General features: G+C 41.3%; 2 protein-coding genes across 2 annotated transcripts; both read right to left on the reverse strand.

Moving 5' to 3' along the window:
- Nucleotides 1-905: 905 nt before the first annotated feature.
- Nucleotides 906-2,169, reverse strand: LOC131112972 (uncharacterized). The gene is made up of 3 exons (XM_058064212.2): nucleotides 1,685-2,169; nucleotides 1,336-1,559; nucleotides 906-1,249 (listed from the first exon to the last, which is right to left on the reverse strand). Exons 1-3 carry the CDS (start codon nucleotides 2,043-2,045, stop codon nucleotides 1,022-1,024), a joined length of 813 nt encoding a protein of 270 aa, XP_057920195.2. The 5' UTR covers nucleotides 2,046-2,169; the 3' UTR covers nucleotides 906-1,021.
- A 91-nt stretch (nucleotides 2,170-2,260) lies between these two features.
- On the reverse strand, nucleotides 2,261-26,089 carry kndc1 (kinase non-catalytic C-lobe domain containing 1). The gene is made up of 29 exons (XM_078794317.1): nucleotides 25,814-26,089; nucleotides 23,661-23,859; nucleotides 23,306-23,364; nucleotides 22,829-22,975; nucleotides 21,972-22,089; nucleotides 21,746-21,873; nucleotides 21,000-21,602; nucleotides 20,790-20,904; nucleotides 20,627-20,698; nucleotides 20,495-20,556; nucleotides 20,264-20,422; nucleotides 19,630-19,707; nucleotides 19,436-19,523; nucleotides 18,624-18,696; nucleotides 18,469-18,536; nucleotides 15,613-16,112; nucleotides 14,158-14,251; nucleotides 13,980-14,077; nucleotides 13,712-13,896; nucleotides 13,189-13,299; nucleotides 12,963-13,110; nucleotides 12,283-12,438; nucleotides 11,411-11,599; nucleotides 11,069-11,151; nucleotides 10,227-10,377; nucleotides 8,906-9,028; nucleotides 8,270-8,329; nucleotides 6,789-6,943; nucleotides 2,261-6,251 (listed from the first exon to the last, which is right to left on the reverse strand). Exons 1-29 carry the CDS (start codon nucleotides 25,877-25,879, stop codon nucleotides 6,023-6,025), a joined length of 4,317 nt encoding a protein of 1,438 aa, XP_078650443.1. The 5' UTR covers nucleotides 25,880-26,089; the 3' UTR covers nucleotides 2,261-6,022.
- Between the last annotated feature and the right edge of the window lie 119 nt (nucleotides 26,090-26,208).

Genomic DNA, 26,208 nt, shown 5'->3' on the forward strand with positions numbered 1-26,208 from the left:
TAAACAACACCCAAACGCAACACGGTGAGTGGACTTACTTGGTGAAGATGGAGGACATCTTGTCTCTTTACTTCTGTCCTTTGAGTAAAAACTTTGAGCCACTCCACTGACAAGTATAGGGTGGGGTGGGGGGGGGGGTACAAGTTTAAATTCTATGCATATGGTAATGGTTTCATTTTTTTATTACATTTATTACACGGAGCTTTTGTCACGCAGGAAGTTTGATCTCTGTTGTTGACTTCATTTAAATGAGACATTTGCTGCAAGCTATGTCACCCCCCCACCCCCCCGATCTTTTAATAAACCTCATTTTTAATTGCATTTGCTACCGAGAGATTTGCAATAATGTGCTTTTTTTTTCGTTTTGGCTTTGCAATCATTCAAAATCTCATCACCGCAATCAAAGCTCACCACTTCAAACCAGAGATTAAATTCGGGCGCATACTCAAAGTCAGACTCTCAGGAGCCAGGCCTGCCCCCCCCCCCTCCACCACACCCCCCGGGGTGCTAGGTGTAAATTCATCAATGCGAGCCTTAATTGCAACTAATTGTTGACCATGATTTGCCCTGTTAGCTGGCGTTTGAAGTGCAAAATGAGGCATTTGGTGTGTGTGTGTGTGTGTGTGTGTGTGTGTGTGTGTGTGACATCCATTACTGTGCATACTTCATTTTTTCCATGTCTTACAATGATTTCTGATAATTAGATTAAGTCCTGACTGTTGCAGCTTATCATTGTCACGTGATAGGATCCATATATTGAGTAGTGATAAGAAAACTATCTTCATTCCAGCACCCCTCAAATCCCTAATAATTGATAAAGTCATCATCTTTGTGCAAAAAAACAGCCCTGATGTAATACTCAAATATACAAAGATATGCAAATAGAATAGAGTCGAGCACAGAATTATAAAGATAAACTTTATTTGGATGATAAATAGACTTTTTGTAGTATATACAAGAAATAATACACATTGCACCGTTTTAAGTGTTTCTTATTATGAAGTATTATGAAGTTTTTTCTTCAGTAAAAGTGTGGCTTGTGGATCATGAGCTGGGGCTGCAGGACCAGCTGTGGAACGGGTACCGGGTAAAAGGCCGGGCCTGGAGGGTAGTGGCGGGGTTGCTGTCCGGCCATGGGATGGTACTGAGCAGGGACAAGATGCTGGAACATCACTGGCTGGACTTGGGGGGCCAGGTCCTGCACCTCCCGCTTCAGCTTCATCCTCCGGTTCTGAAACCAGGTCCTCACCTTGAAAGGAAAGACGCAACGAAGGTAAGTCAACACATCTGAGGTAGGACACTTTTGGAGTTGGGTTTGTTAAGTCTGGTTTTTACCTGAGTTTCAGTCAGGTCCAACTTGTGCGCTATCTTCACCCGCTCGCCAGCATCCAGGTACTTGTGCTTGTCGAAGATCTTGACCAGTCTGTTGATCTGCTCCGGGGTGAACTTGGTGCGTACCCGGCGCTGGGGCCCCTCTTTCTCCGCTTCGTCCACGGACGGACACTCGGAGGAAGCCGCTTCGCTGTCGTAGCCGGAGGAGTAGCCGCTTGTTTCTGAAACTGCGTTTTTGGAAACACAAGTCAGTATCATTTCATGTTTTGCTCTTTATTGTGCCATTTTGGCCCCCGGGCCGCAATTTGAACACCCAAAAAACATGCATTTGAAAGCTTAGAATCCTACTTACTTGGCGAGGCGCAACGTGCTGAAGGCGAGGACATGCCGGAGGACTCCACGGGCATGGACCTGCTTGGTTTGGGTTTGGGCTGCAGGTACCCTTTGCCATAAACCGGCTGACGCGGCCCCAGCATGCAGGGGACGTGCGGCTTGCAGGGGGGCGCTGTCTCCGTCGCAGCCCCCTCCGGGTGGCTCTGGACCAGCCAGTCCACAGAAAAGTATTTCACCATGTTTCTCAGAGGTGCCCTGCGACTCCTTAAATCCAGCAAATGTGAGAGGAAGCGAGTGGGAGCTGCTCCCGTCGGCTGGGCTTTTATAGGGCGCTCGTTTGCATATGTACGGGGTCTTGTTAACGCCTGATCGATCCCCATGATTAGGGGTTAATGGCTCGTTATTGAAGTCTTTGCATATCCTGTGAGTGTGTGAAGACCTGGCGCCACGGAGTCTGTGAGAAAGCTGGGCTCATACATTTGTCCGCCCTGAGTGAAACCAATAGAAACATCTGTATGCCCCCCCCCCCACAAGACCCCCACCCCTGCAGCTGCATACACTGGAAGTGACGCGTAACTTTACTTATTGTATTCCATCATTAAAATACACAACATGTGCGTAATATTGGCCTCATTGACTTTTATAAGGTCAGTAAATGCAGCATTTACAAACTTCATTTCAATTTCAGCCCACTTTTGTTCACTTTTAATTGTAAAAATAAAATAAATTCATTATTAAAGCTGCATTATCAAATAACTCAACAACCATCCAATTAATTCCAACTATTTTGGTATTCTACTAATCACATTTTGTTTCTAATTCCAGCCTTTCAAATGTGATTTGGATGAAAATCCTTCAGGCATAATAAGATCAATAATGGTGATAGCATTTTGTTGTGTTATGATATGTTGGTTTTAGCATTTTAGCATCTTTACAAAATGTATCAAGATGGCCCCTGATGTTTCCTTTTGCATTTTTTAGTATGTGGCCCTCAGAGTGAGCAATCTACTGCTGGCATTCTTAATTCCAACCTAAAAAACAGGAAGTGATCAAACCTTTTAATGACAAAACATATAAAAGATACAATGTGAGTGAATTATCGTTGATAAACATAAAAAAGCCATGTAATGGATTAACTTCTTTCTGTAAATGTGACGGAACTTCTAGTCTTCTTCTGGACTGCTTTTGAAGATGCAACAAATCCACACTCCATATTCCACAGTGGCTTAGCTATTCATATGATGCTGTTTCTTGCATGTTTATGGCTTCATTTGCATGTTGAATTATGCCATCATCTGGATCAGTCTTTGATATGCTGGAGAACCTGTACCTAATATAGTGGCCTCAAGTGTTCTGACCATTTTTTTTTGCGGCATTATGTTGTGGCACAAATGTTGAAAATGATCCTCTCCAACAATGTTAAAGAGTTAAAAACATTCCTAAATCCAGACTGGTGATCCGGACCAGCCCCAAAATGTCACCAGTTCTTCCATATCCTGTTGCAAAAATTCCTGAAAATGTTCAAATCCAAATCCTTTCAGAACTTGTCAAGTTATTTTGAACACAAACAAACAACAAATGCAGGTCAAAGATCCTCTATACATAGCAGGAGCACTTTGCTGTTTTTGAGACTGCTAAAAAAGATAGTCCCAGTTCTTGGATAGGACAAGAATGCTCTACTGGAATGTTTCCAAGAGAGGATGATTTTGACCCACAGGCCAAAAACCAAAAAACAGACAGCAACTGGCTTTTATTTTTAGTGTTATTAATATTCACATTGATCCAATTGTCTCCTTACATTATTTTTTGTTTGTTTTCTATGTGCAAAGATGGCACCTGGGATACACTTTGGACACCACTGTTGTACTAAATGAATCAAAGTACATTAAATGGTGATTTAACTGCAGCATGCTTTGTACTTTCTAAGGACAAAGTAAGCTATAAGATGTGGAAACAGCAAAAAATATAAAAAATAAAGTTTCCAATGATACTCTTACACTTATGACAATAAATAAACTAGCAGTATTCAGGGCTGTGAAAGTGGATTCGTGTTGCCAGTTGCAGGGCCAAGCCAGCCATCCCGGTCTTGCATTGACATGTCTGGGATGTCCTGGTGCGCCATGGCGCCAGAGCGCCATCAGCATGCTTTTGGCGCAGGCGTTTTCAAACGTCGCAGATCAAAGGTGTGACAGTAGCAACACAATTATAGCCTCGATTGCCGCAGCATTCGAATGCAAATACGACAAAACAAGCTGCGAGGAAGCCTGGTTTGAATGAGCAGACACAAAGGAGCGAAAAGTCATCCTTCAATTAAATCACAAGTAGCAATTTGGAGCGTATGTTCTCGTTGGAGAATGTTATTGCATATGATGTGTTAACACGATCACGTCGTGTGCGTTTAGGTGCCAAGACCCGCCGTGGACGCAGACGACCCCCCAGCTGGAGAACAATGCCGCTGAAGTGATCGTTTAGTTTTACGACAATGCAGATAAGATGACGGCTCTGGTCTTCTTCTTTATCGATCATCTGTCTCTGAGGGGCCGAGAGTCCCTTTGGAATTTTGAGGCTATCTGTCTCTGCAGCTTTGAAGATACTGGTAGATTCGGATTCTGTTAGATAACAATAAAACAGAACCCGCCCCTGACGTCGGCTTCACGCTGTGTGTATTTCCTCATCGCTGACTGACAGGCTTCAGTCTGTCTGTCTGGGAATGTTGCTTGATTGTCTTATAATGTTTTCACTCGTACATAAGTCAACTTTTTACTGTTATTTATGCAACGTTTACTTGCCTGATGTACAAAATCCAACATTATTCCTTACATTGAAACACTCACGTTTTTACATCGCTCAGACTGTGTATCTTATAAAATTATGTGTATATATATTTATATATATAAGTCACCTGGACATTAACATTCTCCTAAAGCAGGGGTCCCCAAACTAAGGCTCGGTCCAGCCCATTTCGGACAGGGTGCAGTTTCTGTCATAGAACCGGAACAAACACACTGACCTTGCCCCCCCCCCATCACCCCTCACTGGAAAATGTTTGGTGACCCCTGCCCTAAAAGCAGATGTTACATTAGATCAAAAGAAGGAAAGGAAAAAGCTGAAGTGCATTATGGACACATTATTCCCATTTTTTGGGGGGATAACATAAAATTTGGCGGGCCACCTCGGGCCCCCAAGCCTTGAGTTTGACACCTGTGCTATAGATGGAAATAACCTAACATTATCTCCATCCTTGCTATTTTGGCTGTGGCTTGAAAACTACTAAAATGTCTTCTATTAGGCTTGATGGCATATCACAGTCTATACCGCAGGTGTCCAAGGTGCGGCCCAGGGGACATTTGCTGCCCATGGTTGTTTTTTGCTGGGCCCTCGGCACATTCTAAAAATATCATTTAACAAGAAAACTTTAAAAAAAGAAACAGCAAAAAATCAGCAATAGCTTTACAACAACAAAGTGAAAATATAGTTGTAATGAGAAAATGTGTCATTTCATGACAATAATGTCATAATATTATCAGCAAAAAAAGTCTGTTTTTAAAGTGGTAATATCATGAAAAACAAACAAAACAATAAATAAAGATGTAATTCATGGAAAATTAGGTTATGGGAAAAGGTTAAGAGAATAAATTGAAAATATGATGGAATAAAGAAAATTTACAAAAGAAAGTTAAAAATAGTTGGCAAAATAATAAAAAAACAAGAATAAGGGGGAAAAGAGCCAAAAAGTTGCATTCTTCTTAAAAAAAGACTAAGAGAAAAACAAAAATATATAATTGAATAGCAGTGACTTAAACTATTTAAAAAAAGTTGCAGTATTATAATAAACAATTTATCACATATCACTGCTTGATAGAAAACAAAGTAAACTTTTCAAAACTAACAACACAGTACCAGTAACATTAGGTAGCGTTAATAGAGAGTAGCTTCAGCCATTTTGAGTGATGCTGATACGTGACTCCGCCCGTTAGCTGCTACAATAACGATATCGCTGTAGCTCGGTTAATATACAGATCAGGTATGGAAAAGGAACACTTTGGCCGTTTTTTTTTTGTTAGTGCTTCGTCAAAGCAGCTGTGTCCCAATGACATGCATTTTAGCTAGCTCGTATTAACTTGACTTCTCATGTTATAAAGCACGGAAAAGGCAAACAAATGCTGTATGTGTTTATGTTTCACAGAAAGATTGTGAATGACGGGCAAATTAAAAAAAAAGTGTTACCCTTTAAGGCAGCATGTCCACCATGTAGAGGGGGGTGTTTCCAAATTCTATACTGTATGACACACACGAGTACTGTAACTGAAAAGACGTTTGATAACCATGGGACTGAGAGGCACGACCAAGGTAGGACTCACTGGAGAGAGGCCTTAACCCTCCTCAGGGTATCTTGAACCTTCCTAGTTTGCCGCTCAGTGGACTGTTCAAAGTTAGCATCACTGGTGGCGGCCAGAAGGTGTATGTCAGAGGTGCCAAGCCGGGTGATGCGGCAGCGAAGGTAGGCCTGCAGGTCCTGATCTGGGCTATAGGTGAACGGGACTTCCTGGAAGGCGTGGATCTGACTCACCACCTTCGCTATTCTCCTTTAGAACGGAAAGATTAGATGAAAATAATATCAGAACATATACCAAAAGTGTCTATTGCCTATCATCTGATTTTCCAATTTCTTTGTGACCTAATTTGGAGACAAGATGAAGGACCCCGGGTTCAGACCAACCAGCTGTAGCTCCGCTTGTCTCTGCTAGAGCTCTTGACCCCAGCATCTGGCTATACCCCGCGGCTTCACAGCATCTGGAAAGCAACCTCTTTTCCAATCAAACCCCCTCCCGTATGCACCATCTGCTACACCGCTGGCACCCCTTAATTCAACAGCTGCGTCATTCCTACCAACCAGCCCACACTGTGACCCAGCATCTGGTCAGCACGGTTGGATTTGAGGTGAGGATGGAGAAAAGCGAGGCAATCGACATTACCATCGTGAGGAAAGTATTTAAATGATCAAATCATATTTGTTTCTGCATGTTAGGGCTTCCTAAAACATGACTGGTAGAAAACAATACCGCACCAGATCTACTGATGTGGACCACTTGACCCCTAAAAGGACGAAAGTTCCCTCATACCTAAGCTTGGCCCACTTGTAAGATCCATTGGTGAACGTGAAGGCTCCGATCTCTCGTTGTTGGACATGCATGGCCAGGATGCGTGCTGATGGCAGGGTGGGTCTTCTCGTGGGTTCCGCCCCCATCAGACACAAGTCGTCACTCTTCAAAAACACCTGAAAGAAGTTTCTGCATACAGATCAGGTCCGACAGGAAAATAGAACTTTGACATAGTTGCTGGATGCAGAAATCAATAAGTGTATAGTAATCCCTCGGTTATCACGGTGATGAGTGAATTTCAGTGAAGTAGGCTTCCTTACTTATAAGTGGAATTTTTTTTGTCACAGCATTGAAACCCTATCTACAACCCTCTAAATACAGTCTTTAACATTATTAGGGGTCCCACGCATGAAATAACACGCCTTTAGTCACATGTACTACACGTATTACTCACTATGATAGATATCATTGTAAATAAGCCATCTGAGACATAAATAAGACTCATATGTGTTGCTGTAAATGTGTTCTTGTGGTTGGGGAGCTGATTGAGGGGTGGACAGGAAGTGACGCTGGGGGTTCTAGCTGGTCGTGTGTTACGGCTGCAACAGTGGGACGTGTTATGAATGATTGTGTCTGTTGCAGGATAATTCAAACCTGCATTAAGTCTGTTGTCCCGGCGATCAAGTCTGGTGCTTGTGTGTCTCACCAAACATTAATTGACACAAGACGGTGACAAGATCAATTCTGGTGCTTGTGTGTCTCACTAAACATTTATTGACATGAGACAGTGACAAGATCAAGTCTGGTGCTTGTGTGTCTCACCAAACATTTACTGACACCAGTGACAAGTGTAGTAAATTCTTCATCTAGGCAAAAATATGTAAGACATGCTTACATACGTATAGGCCGTAATCAACCACAAAATAAGATTTACTAAATTTATTCATTCATTCATTTTCGACCGCTTTTTCCTCACAAGGATCGCAGGGGGGCTGGAGCCTATCTCAGCTGTCTTCGAGCGGGAGGCGGGGTGCACCCTGGACTGGTCACCAGCCAATCACAGGCCACATACAGACAAACAACCATTCACACTCACATTCATACCTATGGACAATTTGGAGTGGCTAATTAACCTAGCATGTTTTTGGAATGTGGGAGGAAAGCAGAGTACCCGGAGAAAACCCACGCATGCACGGGGAGAACCTGAATCTGAGTTTTCTATGCTTAACATGTGCTTTTAACGTTGCTGGCAACAGTGTGAATGTGCTACATTTCTTCTTCACACCAGAGTCTGCCCAGCAAGCGACTGATGCGTTTTATTAATAAAGTGCCTGCTGTAAGCTCTCATCGCACACAAGTAAACCTGCTTGAAGGTGTTACCTATTGATTTGTTTGCCCTGCAGGACGCAGTTTCACAATATGTGGCCAGACAGGCATTCAGCTCTCACTAAAATACATATGTGTGCTCTTGCCGACACATATCTTCATACACACACACACACCTGCACGGCTCGCAGTTCATCAAGGATCTCAAACATCTTGGATGTCACATGTTTCCAAGCCTGTGATAAAAAAGAAAGAAGTCATATTTACTAGTTATATTATTGACTTTTACCGCAACCCCCCATGTGGCTCAAGCATGAATTATGCTTCTGCATAGTCACTATCAGCTTCCAGCAGCGTCTTGATTCTTTTAATCAATTATATAACGATGATAATAATAATGGATTACAGTATATGACGCTTTCAAGGCACCCAAAACTCTTCACAATGAAGTGAACCCATTATTCATTTACTTCTCAGTCTCACACTGGTGGTGGTAATCTATATCTATATCTGTTAGTTTCTATCATCCAAAGTAATGAAAGAGAAAAGGGGAGTATTAATCTAGCTGGACCGAATCGATGAGTTATAACAGTAATTTTTATTGCAAGTGTTGGTCCGAAATCGGAAGAGATGACAGAAATGTATTAGTTTGTGAACGTTTTGGTATGGATTAATGACAAAAATGCTATATTTGAATACTTTAGCATTTAAGAAACAAAATAAATATAATCTAAACCCTATCATAGTTACAAAAAGAAATGTATTAAGCATGAAGGCAGGAATGAAAAGCAATTCTGCTGATGCAGCCTTACTGGTAATTGACTGACAATCATATTCTCCAGACCTCCAAGGACCTGCATGGCTGTGGCAAAATTCCTGGATTCGTAAGAATGTTTCCCAATCCACAGATACTTTGTCAGCAAGGCCGCTTGCGTCTGGATAAGAGGAGAGCATGCAATGATGCAAACTTGAGGGAAACAAATGACTTAAGTCAAGCGACATGCAAATATCTACTTCTGGGGGTACAAGCCGGAGGCCGTGTAATGCAAGAATGAAAACTACTACTGTAATAAATTATGTCTTCTGTTCTATCTCGTTATAGTTATTCAATTTTTATGTCTGCACTTAGCAGCCGCAGCATAACGGACTGTTGCACAATTGAACAAGATCCAAAACAAACACAATAATGCTGGTAGAACTGCACTGCATCTGAGAGGTGTTTCATATTTTGACCATCTCATATCGTATAAATACCTCATAAGTAAGGTAACCAAAATTGTGGTTGCTGAGTAATGGATATTCAACTTTCATATAATGTAAGTTTTCAAAACGTACAGTAGTAGCATTTTGCAGCTTCACTCTATCACAGTAAAAAAAAAAATCCAAAAAAATCATGCTTTTTCATGGTTGAATGCCACCTATTATTAGTCATAAATATGCACATAGGAGCAAATGTTGTGGATTATTTGCCTAAAATTCCAAAGTAAGGCATTCAGAAGATGGCAAGATGATATGTAGTATTCTACACTGGTCACTAGGTGTCAGTAATGTTACTGTAAGATCAGAGTTTTACTGTAGGTTTGAATGATCTCACAACAGGCACAATAACAAAATATACAAATCAATAAAATAATAATATTGACAACAAAAATATTGAATTCATAAATAAAGAATGCTAATTCACTTACACTTGTCATGGTCATGTGTGCAACCAATTAACCCTGATAAATGAGGACTGTATTATTGTAAAAATCATTCCATTCCATTAGTTATTCCCAAAGTGTGGGCCGCGGCCCCCTGGTGGGCCGTGGTGGTACTGCAGGTGAGCCATGAGGTCATTAAAAATAATTCATTTTTGCAAATATTTTTAAAATTATTTTTCTTGTAAAATACTTATTGCACAACTAAAAAAATATTGATAGGCCCAAGCAATAACCTGTTGAGTGTTATTGACCTGTCACAATATTTTAGGAACCTTATACAGTTTATGATAGGAACGTAGCTCTCTGGTCATCATGCCAGGGGGTCATTAATGGACATTTTCAAGTGGGCCCTGATTCGGTAAAGTTTGGGAATCCCTGCATTACATAATGAACAGAATTGACAAAACTGTGGACTTTGTGTGCACCTCACCTTGACTGATTCACAGCTAACTATTTCACCAGCAATCCACTTTGTAACTCTGTCAGCATAAAGGAGCAGTTGCTGGAGAGGGGATTCTGGCGGCACACCCTCATGTGTGCTCTCGGCTGATGTAACTTGCGGGGACACGTTACCAGGGGTGCTGAAGGACAGGGATGTAAGGTTAATGGGGAAACATACACGGTTTGATTGATAAATCATTGAAATGATTTCACATGATGCGTCGGTTTTCAGTGTGAGTAAGTGTAAATCATAAAAATAGAATCCATGTGCCAACAAATGTAATAATCTGTACACATATGACAGCATTTTTTTGTTGATAATGTTAGGAAAAAAAAGAAATATCATGCAACCCTGTTTTTGGATCATTATATTCCCATTTAAAAGAGAGTCTACATGCAAAGTTACTCATTCATACAACTTGGTGTACTGTATGTTGAAATGGACTACAGCTCAGTTTTAAGGAGGAAAAGATTGCGGGTAAAAGAAGATGAGTGACATCAGATCCAACAAGAGATATGATCTGAAGGCCGCTATCCAAGCATCCTGGGCCTCTGTAACGCCTCAACAGTGCCACAGGCTGATTGCCTCCATGCCAGACTGAATTTAAATTATGTGTCATAAATCCAAGATATATGAAGGTTCACGTTTTAAAATTGTATGATGGAAGAAAATGAACTTTTATACTATGTTCTAATGCTTTGACATGGCTCTGGAGACCTACATTAGAGTGGTTTCAGCATCTTTCATGCACAAAATGCATCATTCTGTCGAAAAAGTTTAGCTGCACCTACACCATAAGGCTGTAAAATTATGTTCTGAATTATACTTACTCAGTCTGCATTGATGGTTTGTCCCTGATTCCGTTTATTCTTGAATTCAGGAAATGAACTGGATGACATCTCTGGAAAACTTCCTGTATTTCAAAAGATTACAGATCCGTGGATAAATGTCTCCCTCTAGTGTTCACCAACACGTGTGCATGTTCAACAACCAGCACAGGTACATCATTGTTTATGCACCTAATGTAGATATGTGTGACAAGAACCAAAATAACTGTCCTGTAAATTAACTTCCATACTTGGCTGTTGTAGTTTTTTACGTTTATGTAAAAATAAACAGCAAAATGAAAGAACTAAACTGTTTGGTGGAAACATACTGTATTGTTTGCGTACCTGCTGCAGAAGGGTGAGTTGCTGGGCTACATGCTGTACAATATAATGTTTCTGGCTGAAGGGGAGATGCTCACTGTGGTGCAAGCAAACGCTGAAAGGATCTTCCACTAGGGAGCCGTAGCAAGGCACGGGCAGGGCTGCAGCTATGGAGAAAGCCTCTTTTGGCATGGATGCTGCTGAGATTCTCCACTACAAACATGAACAGATATTAGAGCTGAGGTATTCTCAGTCATTGCAGGAGGATCATTTTATATGAAAACTGATTTTCGATTTTTAAAAGAAGTGTTCTACACGTGTTGCTTTACAATATATAAAAAGTGGCCCTTGAATACTTGCATCCCTTGGATGTGGTCAGAAGTCAATAGCAATGTCAGGACACACAGATGGTGAAGTTTACATTTACTGCTGTGCTTCTTGAACCGATTCATCACCTTTAAATGACGGGGGTGCTTGGTCGCTGTTGAGGGGGCTGTTTTGAAAACCCAACATGACATGGTAGCCGAGGCAGCTGACCGCAAGGTGGTCGGCGGCAGGTGGCAGGCCCTGAACACGATGGTAGACACCAGAGGTCAGGGCTGCCGTCAAGTTTAAGGAGTTGAGGGAAAAACTCGGGTGTGGGTGGAGTTGGTCAGGCCAATGAGCATGGCTTTCGGTCAGAGGTTCTGGCAAACCGTCTAACGCCAAAATGTTTCCCAGACCAAGGGCATGCTGGAGATGGTATGTCTCACAGCTGGCCTGGGAATGCCTTAATACTTTCCCGGTGGAACTGGAAAAGGTGGCCGGGGGCTAGGAATTCTGGGCGTCCCTAAAGACCCGGACCCGTATAAGAGGGAGGAGATGGATGGACATGACATATCATTACTAATACACACCTTTTTTTCAAGATCCTCTGTATACGACGGGGTACAAAGAGATTGATTATCTGCCTCATATCCAAAGTGACTCCCTCTCCTTGTGCTCCAGACAGTACTTGGGGGACTGTGGAGAGCGGCAAGAAGGACCTCCCCTTGACTATCCACAGGAATTACCTGGCAGAAAACAACATTATTAGACACCAAATAAAACACCTCCCCCCGTCAGCTAATGTTGTCTTGACTTTTTAGAAGTTGATTGCAGTTAGCGCCTCTGGTTATGGCGACATAACCATCACAGACAACCCTTGATGCTCCTTGGACTTGTGGCTTGAGCTACCATCTATCCATCTACTCTTTTCCTATCTCAACTCAACCAGTCAAGACAGACGGCCACCCCACAGAGTCTGAGTTCTGTTCAAGGTTTTGCCCCAGAGGAACATTTTTCTTGCCTCATTCGTCAAGGGCTTGTTCATACGGGATTTCAGTTGGTTCTCTGTGTTCATTAATGAATGTGAAACTGTTGTTGCGATTTGGCACTAGTGTATATAAAATACTTCTGGTTTGTACATTGAACTGAATTGAAAGTAGGGTTCAGATACTCTGAAATATCCTGTAATCCAAGGCAAAAATTCATAACAAAATGCAAAAAGGCTTATACTGCACGACTGTTCAAACAAAATCATAATTTGTATGGTTACCTCAGTATGAAGGAACTTTTCCAAAACGTCCACAATGCTGGACTTTGGTGTGAAGTCGATGAGCTTACAGTCCATAATCCACAAATGCAGCAGATCCAAACTGCGATGAAAGACCTTAGTGCTATTTTCCGACCTGTCTGGACCTTCTCTGTCAGTAAAAAAATAAAGCAGTGTTATTAGATGAGTATGAAGCCTTTATCATACTACATGTGTATTTATAGCATACCTCGCAGCACTGAGGAATTTCTCCATAACAAACTGCAATAACTGCTCCGGAGTGCAAAAAAAGCGATAAGTATACAGGAACTGTTGGATGTACCCCTCCAAAGCAGCATTTCTGTGCCAAAGAAAAACACTTTTAATACTGTAATTCAGTTTTTCAGGGAGTAGGGGAGGCCCCAGTCGTATTATTGTCTCGCAAGGGAAGCACACCAATGTGTCCCTTTGGGAACATTTGAGATCGACAGGCTGATTGGCATGGAGTGATGCGGACTCTGAAGTGGTCCATTGTGGTGAAGAGGGAACTGAGACGAAAGGCAAAGCTCCTGTGGTCACGAGCTTTGGGTAGTGATGCCCCACCCCCCACCCCCCGTCCCCCCAAGCTATGGGTTACTATGGTGATATAGCTTCAAAACAGAGCTCCGTTCGCACCCAAGTTCAGCTTTCCGACATAGCTCGCTAACCTATTAAACCCACTTCACAGAATACTCTCTTTACAGAATAATCTCTTCAAATCAGCGTAAAAATACCTTGCATACAGGTATGCCATGAGGCCGAGAGGCGTTCCAGCTTGCAGAGTTCTTTTTCCTTTGCAAGTTGCAAAGCTCAAGATGGTAGCGTCCTCAGAGCTGTGGAGAGCCAAAGTTTTCCACTCACAAGCAGCCAAAGAGGGCAGTAATGACGTGTCTAAACCCCACTGATCCACAATCTGTGTCTGCAGAAAGAGGAAATGAATGCACAGTGTTAAGTGATGTATCCAGCAAGTATGTGTTGGGAATTGTACTACTTTGACACCACCTCTAGGTATTCCTTGACATAATCCAAGAAGATCACTTTGGATCTCAGTTCCTCGAACTGGGACTTGAGTTTGGACAGCATCACTTTGTTCTCCGAACCTTCAGGGTACATGATTTTTTTTTTTATTATACACACTATACAGTACACAATTCACATATAGTGAAATGACTAAACTAACCTTTATTTTTTCTTTCATGCTGAATTAGTTTTTGATAGAAATGTAGAGTTTTCTTAAGCGTCCTTGTTTCAATCGTCAGCTGCTGTTGAAGCTCCTGTCGAACAAAAGCCACATCTTTTATTTCACAAGAGCCTTTGGGTGTTTTAAAGTGTTCTTTTATGTGTTTGTCTCTCTGTTCACCATGGCAACAGAACGCAACAGATCCTTTGAAGTAAACTGCGTGAGAAATTACAAGCGTGACTCGCTACTTGTTGTGAGCTGTTATTTCAGGCTTTCCAAAAAAATAAGTAGGCCATCAAAGTGTGCAAACACAAAGATGGCTTCATTAATATTCCTTTGCAACTTATAATAACTCGCTCTGCCAAGGGCCAAGTTCAACCATGCAGCTCCAGTTTGGAGAGAATAATACGCCGATTCTCTTTAAGGCCACCAAATGCACTCACCTCATGAATAATTGGGGTATTTATGTGGTATAGATTTTTACCTTAGTGTGAATAAATATGATGGTCAAAAATGAACAGGTACAGTAATCCACTTTTCCATTCAGCGAATTAAAACATGCATGTTAGGTTCATTCATTTATTTTCTACCGCTTTTTCCTCACTCCAAATTGTCCATAGGTACAAATGTGAGTGTGAATGGTTGTTTGTCTATATGTGCCCTGGGATTGGCTGGCCACCAGTCCAGGGTGGACCCCGCCTCTCGCCCAAAGACAGCTGGGATAGGCTCCAGCACCCTGTATTTTGTGGTTGAATACATCCTATTATTAGTAAAAAGATACGCATATTTGTGCAATAAATTTATTTTTGGCTAAATTAAGCATTTTCAAACTGAAAAATGGAACTAAAATACAAATATAAGGTATTCAGAAGATGCGTTCAAAGACACTGTGATGATGTGTAGTATTCTACATTGGTCTCTAGGTGTCAGTAATGCTACTGTGATGCTACGGTGAGACACACAAGCATCACCCTTGATCACCAGAACAACAGGCTTTTATTGCAGGTTTGAATTATCTCTGAACAGGTGCAATAATGCCCAACACAAACTACTGCTGCAGCTGTAACACACCAAACTAAAACTCAACTCTGAACTCCTGATGTCACTTCCTGTCCGCGTCCCACTCAGCTCTCCTAGCACCGGAACACATTTAAATACACAAATGAGTGCAAGTCTTATGCCTTCAATGGTTTGGTTACTCTTATTTTGTTTAGTAAATTTAGTAATAGGTGACGCAGGGGTGATATTTCATGTCTCAAGGGCTCCAATGTTAAAATATATGTATTTAGAAGGATCAAAAACAGATTTTCTATGCTTTGGAAAAAAAAATCATTTATAAATAAGGAATCCCACTATTAGGACATTCACTTATAGCAGTGAGCTCTGGAACCAATTAACTGCAATTAACGAGCGATTAGTGTATTTAGCCCATTAGTAAAGATCTGCTTCACCCACCTGTGCTTTCACATCCAGACATGGTGATCCTGCATACTGGCCAAGACTCATAGCATACTGGATTACCTCCGGTTTAAAACAGTCCTCTCCAAAGAAGGCCAAGGCCCAAGGGGGCCTGAAGTCCAGGTCTGGTTCATCTCCTCTGGGTCCAGATGACAGAAGTTGCTCTGATATGAGAGAATCGTCATGCTCTATCTTCTCTGAGCAGTCTACTTGGGACTGACACTCGGCTTGAGTCTGACTTTCATCGCCGGCCCCAGCTGAGTGGTCTTCTTCCTCTGTGATCCCCGTGTCCAAACCGTCCATGTCTGTGCTCAGAAGAAGAGCGTGGAGAGATGGGTCTGTGACGACAAACAAAAGAGAGCTGACTGAATCATGTGAGTGGTGAAAAAAAGCAAACCACTGACAGTGGGGAGGCGACTCCACAGTATTTGAACTACACATTGCATCCATTGTGAAAATGATAAGCCTAAAGGCAAAACCCAACTCCCTTTCCTTTGCTTCCAGTGGTGTTGGTGTCTAATCTAGGACCCGTGTCTAACCAATTTAGAGCGTTTCATTAACACACCACAGATCCCCTGTGAAAAAAGCATTGCCCCGTAAACATGCTAACTGTTTGGGTCACCGTTAGCAGCAACAACTGCAATCAAGCGTTTGCAATAACTTGCAATGAGTCTCTTACAGCGAACAGGAATTTTGGCCGACTCATCTTTGCAGAATTGTTGTCATTCAGTCACAGTAGAGGCTTTTCCAGCATGAAGCGCTTTTTAAAGGTCATGCCACAGCATCTCATTAGGATTCAGGTCAAGACTTTGACGAGGCCACTCCAAAGTCTTCATTTAGTTTTCCTTCAGCCATTCAAAGGTGGAATTGATGGCGTGTTTTGGATCATTGTCCTGCTGCAGAACCCAAGTTGGTTTTAGCTTGCGGGCACAACATTGGCCAGCAACATTCATGGTTCTTTTTGTCGCAGGAAGTCTACCAGGTCTTCCAGGTCCTGCTAATGCTACATCCATTCTCGACTTGACACAAGCCCCCAAATATCTGTCTTCGGCTATGCCTGCCCATAAACAGCTGCTCATAATCCAAATTTTAGCTTGCAGTTCAAAGCAAAAGGCAGCTGAGAGATGGCTCACATCAAAAAAAAAACACTAGTTAGTTGGACAGTATGCCAGGGTACCACTGTATAAATGACAATTTCAAAAATACCGACTGGGACTTCTCGCTTCTCTGTGGCAGGTGACGGAGTCTGTGACACCTCAAATTACAGTAACAGTGAATACAGAGTCACACTGTGTGGCTGTCAAAACTGTCACCGTTTTTCTCAGACATATAACGCATGCTGTTGCCCGTTCCACTGATTCACGGTTGCTGGAATGTGAAATGAGTGTTTACTTGCCCAAGGTCACTGTCTCGCAGTGCTGCCGCTTGCTCATGTCTGCCAATAAGAACTTCAAAAATTCCCGTTTTTTTGGGTCACCCTGTACGAATAACTTTGGTCTTGTTCCGACAGCCATCTGTCAAAGCTTTGAAGCTAAACTTATCAAGCAAAATACCATTTCTTTGTCCATTTATGCTCATTTGTTCCTGCTTGTGTCTCCACAGCCACAGCCTCAAACTACATTCATTTTCTACCGCTTATCCTCACGGAATTCAAATATCCTCACTATATTTGAATTTCCGAGACCTGATGCCAACCTATGTGATGAACGAGTGATGAACAGAGATGTAACCTCGAACCTAAACAAATGTTGAAATGAGTAATATACCAGTTAATATATTTAGTAAGAAAATACAGCCAAACCAACGTTAAAATGAAGCAGGTAGACGATGAAGCGCCAGTTGGAATTCATAGAAGAAGAAAAAATATTCCCTTACAGTCCAACAGTGGGGAGATTCACATTCGACTACCTTAGCCATGTTGCATCCTGACATTAAAAAAGAAAAAAAAACAGTAATATGCCTCCTTTCTGTGAACAGATCCACAAGATAAGAACTGCTGTTCATCTGTCAGCGTAGATAAGATGTGGTACTACAGCAGCTAATTAAATGTATTATCATTGCAGCCTCTTAACAAAGAACATGAACAGGCTGCATTTGTTCTTCGGATCTATAGTGCATATAAATGAAAAGCAACATGAAAACAATGTTGCTTTCATTCATGCATCCATTCATTCATACACATCAGCCCTACCTTAAGGGATTTACATATCACCTACAGTGCAGAAGAGGCTTAACGAACACCCTCAACATGGTCAGACAATGCTCTGCATTCATAAATAAACAAAACATGTTACCATAGGCAACACTTCTCATGAATGCTGCTTCATTAAAATGTATTTCGTGCTTATTTCAATATCTGTAAGTCGTGTCAGCTGGGAAAATGTTATTCAATTACCTCTAAAAGTCTCTTCAGGATACATTTGACTTGTGAAAAGTGGCAAGGGGTTAAATTAACTTTTGAAAAATATTGCAGTTTATAGAGATACACATGTGCATTGTAACGTTTGTGCACTTGAACGGATATAGATGGAAAAAAATGGAACACTCAAAAGTGTGAGCAAACAAGTGTTAGCAATCCTATTAGCATAGCCATGCGAGCTACAGTGCTAATATTACAGTCACATTTTAACACGCTAAAATGCAAGCTGAAAGCTTAACGACATGATAAAACTTACAACTGACTGAAGGCTGGTTGGCAGAGCTGCAGGTTTTATTTCAAGATGTGTAGCAAAGCCTGCCTTTGTTGTTGAAGTTGTGGCTGCACACACAGGGATGGTCCATCAAGCTAGCGGCAGGTCATAGCGGAATCATGGCCATGAGGAACAAGGGTTTCCTTCAAAACCGACTATTTGCGTGCTTTTATCAAATGCCTAGCAAGCAGAGAGAGATGATTTTCCTCAGGTTTGGTGGCCATAAACAGGCTGTAGGGACATAAATGACTGTTATAACATGACTAAAAAGTAAATCTTACACAACAGGGGACATTTTCAATGATAAAATGTCCTTACTTGTTAATGGCAGCTCCAATGTTACGTCTCTTTTCCCCTTCATTGGTCAGTATGATGGGGGTGAGGTCTGTGCCTGTGGAAGGAAAGGTCTCTGGAAGCCCATCGTTGTCCCAATAGCTGAAGGTTGTATGAGGTTGTCATCTCAGTGGGCATGAGTGTGCAATCAATTCTTCACACAGTACTGTAGCATTCATTATATTGGAATTCTAATAAATATACTTCTGTCCCAAATTACATTCATACAGAAAATAGACAAAAATAAATCCATCTTGGGATATGTTCAGTAGCAATGGGGTGGTCAGCCCTGGGATAAAAGTTTTGGGGGCTTATTTCAAATTAAGAACAACAACAAAAAAAATCTAAAAGTTAATTTGTGTTTCCAAACATTTGCTTCTCATGGTTTTTTACTCCATTTTTGCAAATCCATCGCTGCCAATTATGCTCATTTGACAATTATGTCATCATGTAATTTGATTGAATTTGACTGGCAAGATGGATACCCATTCTCACCAGGAGCTGATCAGACTTTTACGACAGAGTGAGTACTTTTCCAGGACAATGATAGGATGCATGTATTTCATATGCAGATAAACAGTAAGAACACAAATATTTTTCAGTTAATAAAAAAAATGTCATAAATGGGAAAAGTATCTGAAAACAATTTGACAACCCTATTAAGTAAAGTGAATTATTCTCGTCTTGTTATCTATGAGCAACCCATATTAGCATAAAAAACTCAGCGCCTCACCAGCCATGCATATCACTGAGTCAAGGTCAAGGTCAAACTCATTATGTAATTTAAACTATCCTACCATCGCTGACATGTGGAGTCTCTTTATGCAACGTTTGTCTGGTCTCATCTGCACCCAAATCTTCTCCGTCAGTGTATCTTGACAGTGGCTGGAAGAGAGCATTGCCTCATTAGGTTATGGACGACTGGACAAATCCCGAGAACCACCTCAAACCATGCGAAATGTTCGATGACAGCTGACAAACTTGAGTTTACCGGGTGAACTCTGCTGATGAGCCGTTTCCACACATCCTCTGCATTTGTGCCTTGACACGTGAGGTAGTCGCAGCAGCTCTGGAATGAATGTACATAACACGTTAAAAGTGTCGGACATGGCAGTAAAATGTAGGGAACAGTGTAAAATCAAGCATCCAATGAATTACAATGTTCTTCCATGGTTCCACTGTCAACAGTACATCTATTGAAGTCTTTTTTGTACTGGAATGCTTCAATTTTAAGTTACCGACTTGATTCTTTCTGTATTACCAGAAGTGGTGGTCCATTTCCATTTCCACCTCTAGATGTTAAGTTGCTGTGTTCTGATTTTAGCCGTCTATCTAAGATGACAAGTGAGTCAGACCGTTACGTTGAGTAATGACCTCCTGCGATCGGGTTAACAAGCACGTTGTGAATTCCCTTATAGCTTGTGAATGGCTCCTGTCAAAGAACTGCCATTTCCTCACTGATTCGTATTTAAACGATTAGTAGTAGATCTGAAGTAAAGCAGGTGTCGTGAGATGAGAACATGTTCATATATTAGCTCCACAGCTGTATAAGCTGCAGGGTTCAAAGTTGAACATAAAAGAAGCGGCGGATGATGCTAATTAGCAAGTATAAAGATGATGATCACCCTTTTAGCCATGGCGATGGAAGGTCTCTCGATGGGTGTGCTCTTTGCCATCTCAAGCAAAAGTCTCTTCAATTTCCGAGGTATTGCAAGCTTCTGACTTGGTGATAAATTGGACTTTGCGGTGGCCCACAGGATAGCAGCCACTCCATAAACGCAAGCCTGGAGAGCAGCAGAACATTTCAATGGGATTGGATGTTCATTCTTAAATGGCAGCAGGTATATTTTACAGACCTTCTCAGTTACGATTCTATGTTCTTGATATTCAGGAGCCAGATAGAACTCATCCAGAGATCCTGCACAGACAAAGGAACCTCCGATCTTCATCAGTTTAAAGAGAGATTACAAACATTTTCAGCTTCTTACCAAAGTTTTTAGGTCTCAAGAAAAGCAGCTCTCCTTGACAGCTGATGTGCACCGTGTCCAGGGATAAATAAGCTAATGAAAAAGAAAAACAAGTTGCATAGATATGTACATTAGTAATTATTAGTATAACACAATTAAATGAATAACAAATTAGTGAGATAACCTGGAAAGTCATTGTAGGTCTGCAGCGATGACAGACATATGTAACAGAGAGCCCAGAGCTCATTCACCATCAGCTTGAGTCCACAACGAGAAAGTAACTCCTTTAGGGAAATCCACTGGATAGAATTCAAAGAACAATTGAACATTGACATATTTGCTTCATTCGTGACTTTTTTAACACTTTGAACACATCTATCGGAAAGTTGCTAACCTCATCCTGCCATTCTTCATTGAGGAACAGCATGCTTTTGGTCATGTCGTTATTAGTGGCATCGTGCTTGTGGTTCTTTGACATTTCGTTCTGTTCTAGATCTGTGTAAGAAGAGGTTAAATTTTGACTCCCCTCTTTGAATTTGTTGTATGGAAAATGGGGTTCTCCATAACATGAAGACTTGACGGCATCTTCGTTTGTTCTTCTTCTTGATCTGATGTGATAGTCAGCTACTGAGCAATCCTCGGCGCTACTACGTGGATACGACTCACAGGACCTTCCTCTGGTTATTTTTTTGGGTCTGTTGCTCCATATAGATTTGGAACACAACTGTTCATCCGCTCCGATCTCAGTGAGGTCTGACACAGGTACGTTGATATTTGCATGAGGTGGAGGAGTGGCACAAGGAGGGTTGTTAGAGTCGGGGACAGAGCAGGAGCGATTGAGGGCCCCCCTCATCCTGTTGAACCTTTGCTGGGCTCTCCTCCTCACTGGGGAGCTATTGTGAGACCGGCAATCCAGCTCCTCTCCCAAACCAGCGCAGCATCTGTCTGCACTGTCGGCATCCTCATCCCAGAGAGAGGAGTCCCAGCCCACACACACCTGGAACAGGTTAGACATATTAGTGAAGTCACTAAGTAATCAAGTTACAAGTTGGATGTTAGACGCCTTAACATATAACTAAACATGTATATTACATAACTACAGATTCTAATTTTTTGTATGAAAAATGAAAAATAACCAACCTGTTGTCTGGACAAACCATTTGCCTTTATAGACGTGACCACAGAACATTCTTTGCTTATATCATCTGAACTCAGTCTTTTGGCTTTGGGATGCTGCCATCTTGCCTCCCAGGAGCTGTCCTGTCCATCTGTGGAAAGACACGTACGAAGAATGAGACCAGAAAGTGTGACAACTGTCCACAGAGATCAAATGTCAACTTTTTCTGAGGAAAAACGATGGAAGTACCTTGACAATTTGATACAGATTCAATAGACAGCACACGCCGCCCAACCGAAGACAATTTGCGGCACACAGCAGCAGATGAGCAGCGGTTTAGTCGTGCTTGAGCCACAGAGAGGATATCCTGAAGGGTTTGCCATTAAAAAAATACAAATTAAAGATTAAAAGCCATAAGACCATGTGCCACTATTTGTCGACAGCTCTGTCTCCATTTAACGTGATAGCTAGCGTGCATTAAAAACATTACAAAGAAGGATAGGGTATGTAGGGGAAATTATTTACCTCATTTTCTTACAGCTTTGTGCTTCTAATTTTTCGACTACTCTCAACCACGGTTTTTCAAAAATATTCATACATTGAATACAGCCCATTACTTCTAAAAAAATGCATATTTAAGCAAACTTATTTTGCTTAAATTAAGCATTTTCAAGCATAAAAATTGCCAAATGAAGTAAAATACAAATAGAAGGCATTCAGAAGATGCATTCAAAGGCTTCTTCTGCTTTCTTTTTCAGCTTTTCCCTTCAGGGGTCACCACAACAAATCAATTTCCTCCATCCAACCCTGTCTTCTGCATCTCTCACACCAACTCCCAACGTCACTTCCTTTCCATCCAGCCACTCAATTTGCATAGGCAACACATTTATCTCAACGCACACAATTATGAGTATTATTTATGTCTCAAATTGTATATTTTGGTAATTATGTCTACTGTATTGGGTAATACGATTGTAATTTTGACTATAGGGGAATTAGTTCATGTCTAGAAGACCTGAATAATGTGGAAAAAAAACAAATTTAGAAGGTCAAAAGGTCAGGTTCTCTATGCTCCAACTACAAAAATGGACTTTACTGCAGTAAACCTGAATTAGCGGTCTATCCTCCGGCTTCTTCTGTTGCATTTTTTCCAACAGTTTTTGAGTTTCTTCTTCCAGCTGTGATTCCAGTTCAGGTTCAATGACAAAGTTCACTGCAGCAGAGAGAGTACAGCCTAGGGAAAAAACATGACCCTGCAGCCCAGCACAGAAAAAGAAAAAACAATCAATAGGAAGCAGCAGCATTTGGGAATTTAGAACATTTTATGAAATTGATCAATGTCTATGAAAAATAATTGATCATGACACGCAAATTAAAAACCAAAGTCTTTTTTCTTTAATAGTTTGAATTTTCGCTACTAAAATGAAAAAATGATTATTTATATTTAATTCCTATATAATATTATTTAATATTGTGAGTTTATTCTTGTAATTTTTTTCTCATTAGAATACTTTTTTTTCCTCTTAATACTTTGACAAAATAGCTAAATATAAAAAATGGACCAGTTATTCTGCATCTCTCACCTCAAATGTACTGCCAGTGTTGTCAAACTCTGGAGGTACAAATAACCCTTCTGGATCATCTGTAGATCAGAAACAGAAAAATATATATTTGCATGAATCAGTCAGCTGTGGGGGACGTTATCATGTGCAAACTAAACAAATAAAGCATTGTACATATTTGGCTTTGACTTTTGTCTAAACTCCCTTGGTGAAAAAAATGTGTTGTGTTTAACCTTAGAGGCTTCACTGTTACAGGACAAAGTCAGACGAGACAAAGTACTACAATACTGAAGACCCCATCACCCTCTCATGTGAAACTTTTTTTTTAATCCCCCCAAAACAGTATATGATAGGTGAATATCTGCTGGAGACTCACCGCTGAGCTGCTCCATAAAACAAACATTCCCATGGGCATTGAAGGCCAGTGTGTCTGGTGTGATACACAGCGTGTGGAAAAGGTGGGAGGGTCGAATACTCTGAAGGGCCAGAACACACTCTGCACACACAGCCCACACGTCCTCCTCCGACAGACAGCTGTCCCGCAAAGACAGAATGTCTGCAAGAGACACGTTCTCCTGGAGACAAAAATGCAGAAAGTTATTGGATGTCCACGTAAGCAAACACACTCTTACATGCAAAAATTAGCACATTTCATTGTCTTAACTACAGTTAAAAAAAAAATAAAAACATTCATCGCACATGCCCTGAACACACATTGCTTATCCTCACGAGGGTCCTCGGGGGTTCTGGAGGCTATCCCAGCTGTCTTCGGGTAAGAGGCGGGGTACACCCTGAACTGGTGGCCAGCCAATCCCAGGGCACATATAGACAAACAACCATTCACACTCACATTCATACCTATGGACAATTTGGGGTCGTCAATTAACCTAGCATGTTTTGCTACACGCAAACTCCACACAGAGATGGCCAAGGGTGGAATTGAACTAGGGTCTCCTAGCTGTGAGGCCTGCGTGGTAACCACTCGTGCAGCCTAATATAATTGATTTTCCAAAATAATGCTTTATTCGCTATTTTCTTTGTTTTCTTTAATATTACAAGATTATGCTACGAAAATGAACTTATTTTTCGAATATTATGAAATCACAATTTTTTTTCACAATATTTTGTATTTGTTCTTGTAAAATTACTGCAGATTTTACAATTTTTTTGTAGTTTTCTTGTTAAATAACATTTTTAGAATGTGATGTGGGCCAAAAAAAAACAGACGCTGGCTGCAAACGGCCCCCGGGCTGCATTCTGGGAACCGCTCCCATATATAGTACAATAATTCCACACGACAAAATTGGAAAAAAAAAATGTTATACAATAGCAAGGCCATTTGGCACACGTTCACCACATCCTCCTCATGCACACCACACCATGAAGCGATTCTACACACACCCACACAGTAAAGTGACTCATCTGTGAACAAATGCTTTCAGTTTTCATGGCTAGTACATTGAGTATAGCAACTACCACACTGATGTGGCCTTTCATGAGTGCAGGCTTTTCTGTTCTTCAGTGAATAAAAAAGCTCATAGCACCACAGCTAATGCCATCGCACTCAAGTGACTATTTCTCCTTTCCATGACATTCTCTCATCGTCTATGCATGTTCAGGTGTCACTGAATGGGCTCCCGTACAATGAAGTAGAGTGCACCTGTTTTGGAGAAGGAATGCTTCATTGTGGTTTCTGCACATAGCCAACAAAGCACACTGATGCCATCCTGCAGAATGATCACAGTTATAGGTCACAAAAGTTGTACTTTTGTTGAACAACAGCAGCTCCATAAATAGAGCCTTTCCCTTGAGAACAGTACAAAGTACGGCAAGCTAGAAGTTCTACACACTGTCCTACATAAGTTTGTGGTGCACTACTATGATGATCATTGAAAGATACTGCGGAACTCACAGATGGCAAGTGGTATTACTGTGTGTTTTGTGTGTTGGTGCGAGCTTTGTCGAGACGTCTGGGAGCTGGTATTTGTGACGACTGGGATGAAACAATCAGACAAATCATACAGTCAAAATTTTTCTTTTCCACTGCAGTTCTGTCAAATGACAGTGAAAATGCTCCACACTGGCAATAACATCAGATAACAAATTTGCATTTACAAATACATCAATGTAATTTTTTATTGACATTGAGCAATATGTTTATTGCTGTGGTTAATAGTGATGAAGAGCTGCATTGCATCATAGTGAAAACAATAGTTCATACTTTATGATGGCAAGATCTCACCTAAGCTCAACTCATTTAACCCTCAATGAAGACCCTCAAACCTCCCCCTCCCCTAGATAGACATTGCCACATTAATTATGGCAGCTGTCAGACACAATAAAACAAATATTTGTGCGTTTTATCGTATGAAGTCTAAAATGTCAAATTATTCTGTACATGACTGCACTTTACACAGCAACCTGTTTCATAGCAAATATCCTATGTAGCGTCTTTATGCAACACATGCCATCAAGATTCATACTCATTTCTGTGACAGAATATATATTCATATTTTACAATAATCGTACCTCATCTTCCAGCAGCGGAGGCAGATGATCCATTTCATAATAAGCATCTCTCCACGAAGTCGCCATAGCGTCAACTTAGTTTAGCCGAGTGAAGAGACGACTGTCAGCGACCGCAGTCATGGCAAGCCCCCGGGAAGAAGCACCGAGCTCCGGCTACGGTCCAGTAGCTCCAGTCGATGGGCAACCACCGGCTGAGAGGAAGGCGACGGCTCAGGAATGTTGGCGGATGTAGCTTCTTTGCACATTTTGCGGCAGTCAAGCTAGCATCCAGTTTGGAACATGCCGGAGCGACAGGAAGTACCCCCACCTTCATTTGAGGTGTGATTTCAAAATAAAATAATGTTGCTAAATAGTCAATTCCAGCCTTAATTTATAAAAATGGTAATATTAATGAT

Source organism: Doryrhamphus excisus, linkage group LG10 (assembly GCF_037039965.1).
Source record: "Doryrhamphus excisus strain RoL-2023G ecotype Guam linkage group LG10, RoL_Dexc_Guam_v1.1, whole genome shotgun sequence".
Classification (NCBI taxonomy): Eukaryota; Metazoa; Chordata; class Actinopteri; order Syngnathiformes; family Syngnathidae; genus Doryrhamphus; species Doryrhamphus excisus.

Coding starts and splice junctions, on each gene's coding strand:
- kndc1 (XM_078794317.1), bottom strand. CDS start 25,879: ATGGCGACTTCGTGGAGAGATGCTTATTATGAAATGGATCATCTGCCT. Junction 12,439..12,962: donor AAAAGTTCCTTCATACTGAG/GTAACCATACAA, acceptor GTTTTCTGCCAG/GTAATTCCTGTGGATAGTCA. Junction 9,029..10,226: donor TTAGCTGTGAATCAGTCAAG/GTGAGGTGCACA, acceptor CCTCTTATCCAG/ACGCAAGCGGCCTTGCTGAC.
- LOC131112972 (XM_058064212.2), bottom strand. CDS start 2,045: ATGGGGATCGATCAGGCGTTAACAAGACCCCGTACATATGCAAACGAG. Junction 1,560..1,684: donor AGCACGTTGCGCCTCGCCAA/GTAAGTAGGATT, acceptor CCAAAAACGCAG/TTTCAGAAACAAGCGGCTAC. Junction 1,250..1,335: donor TGGACCTGACTGAAACTCAG/GTAAAAACCAGA, acceptor TTTCCTTTCAAG/GTGAGGACCTGGTTTCAGAA.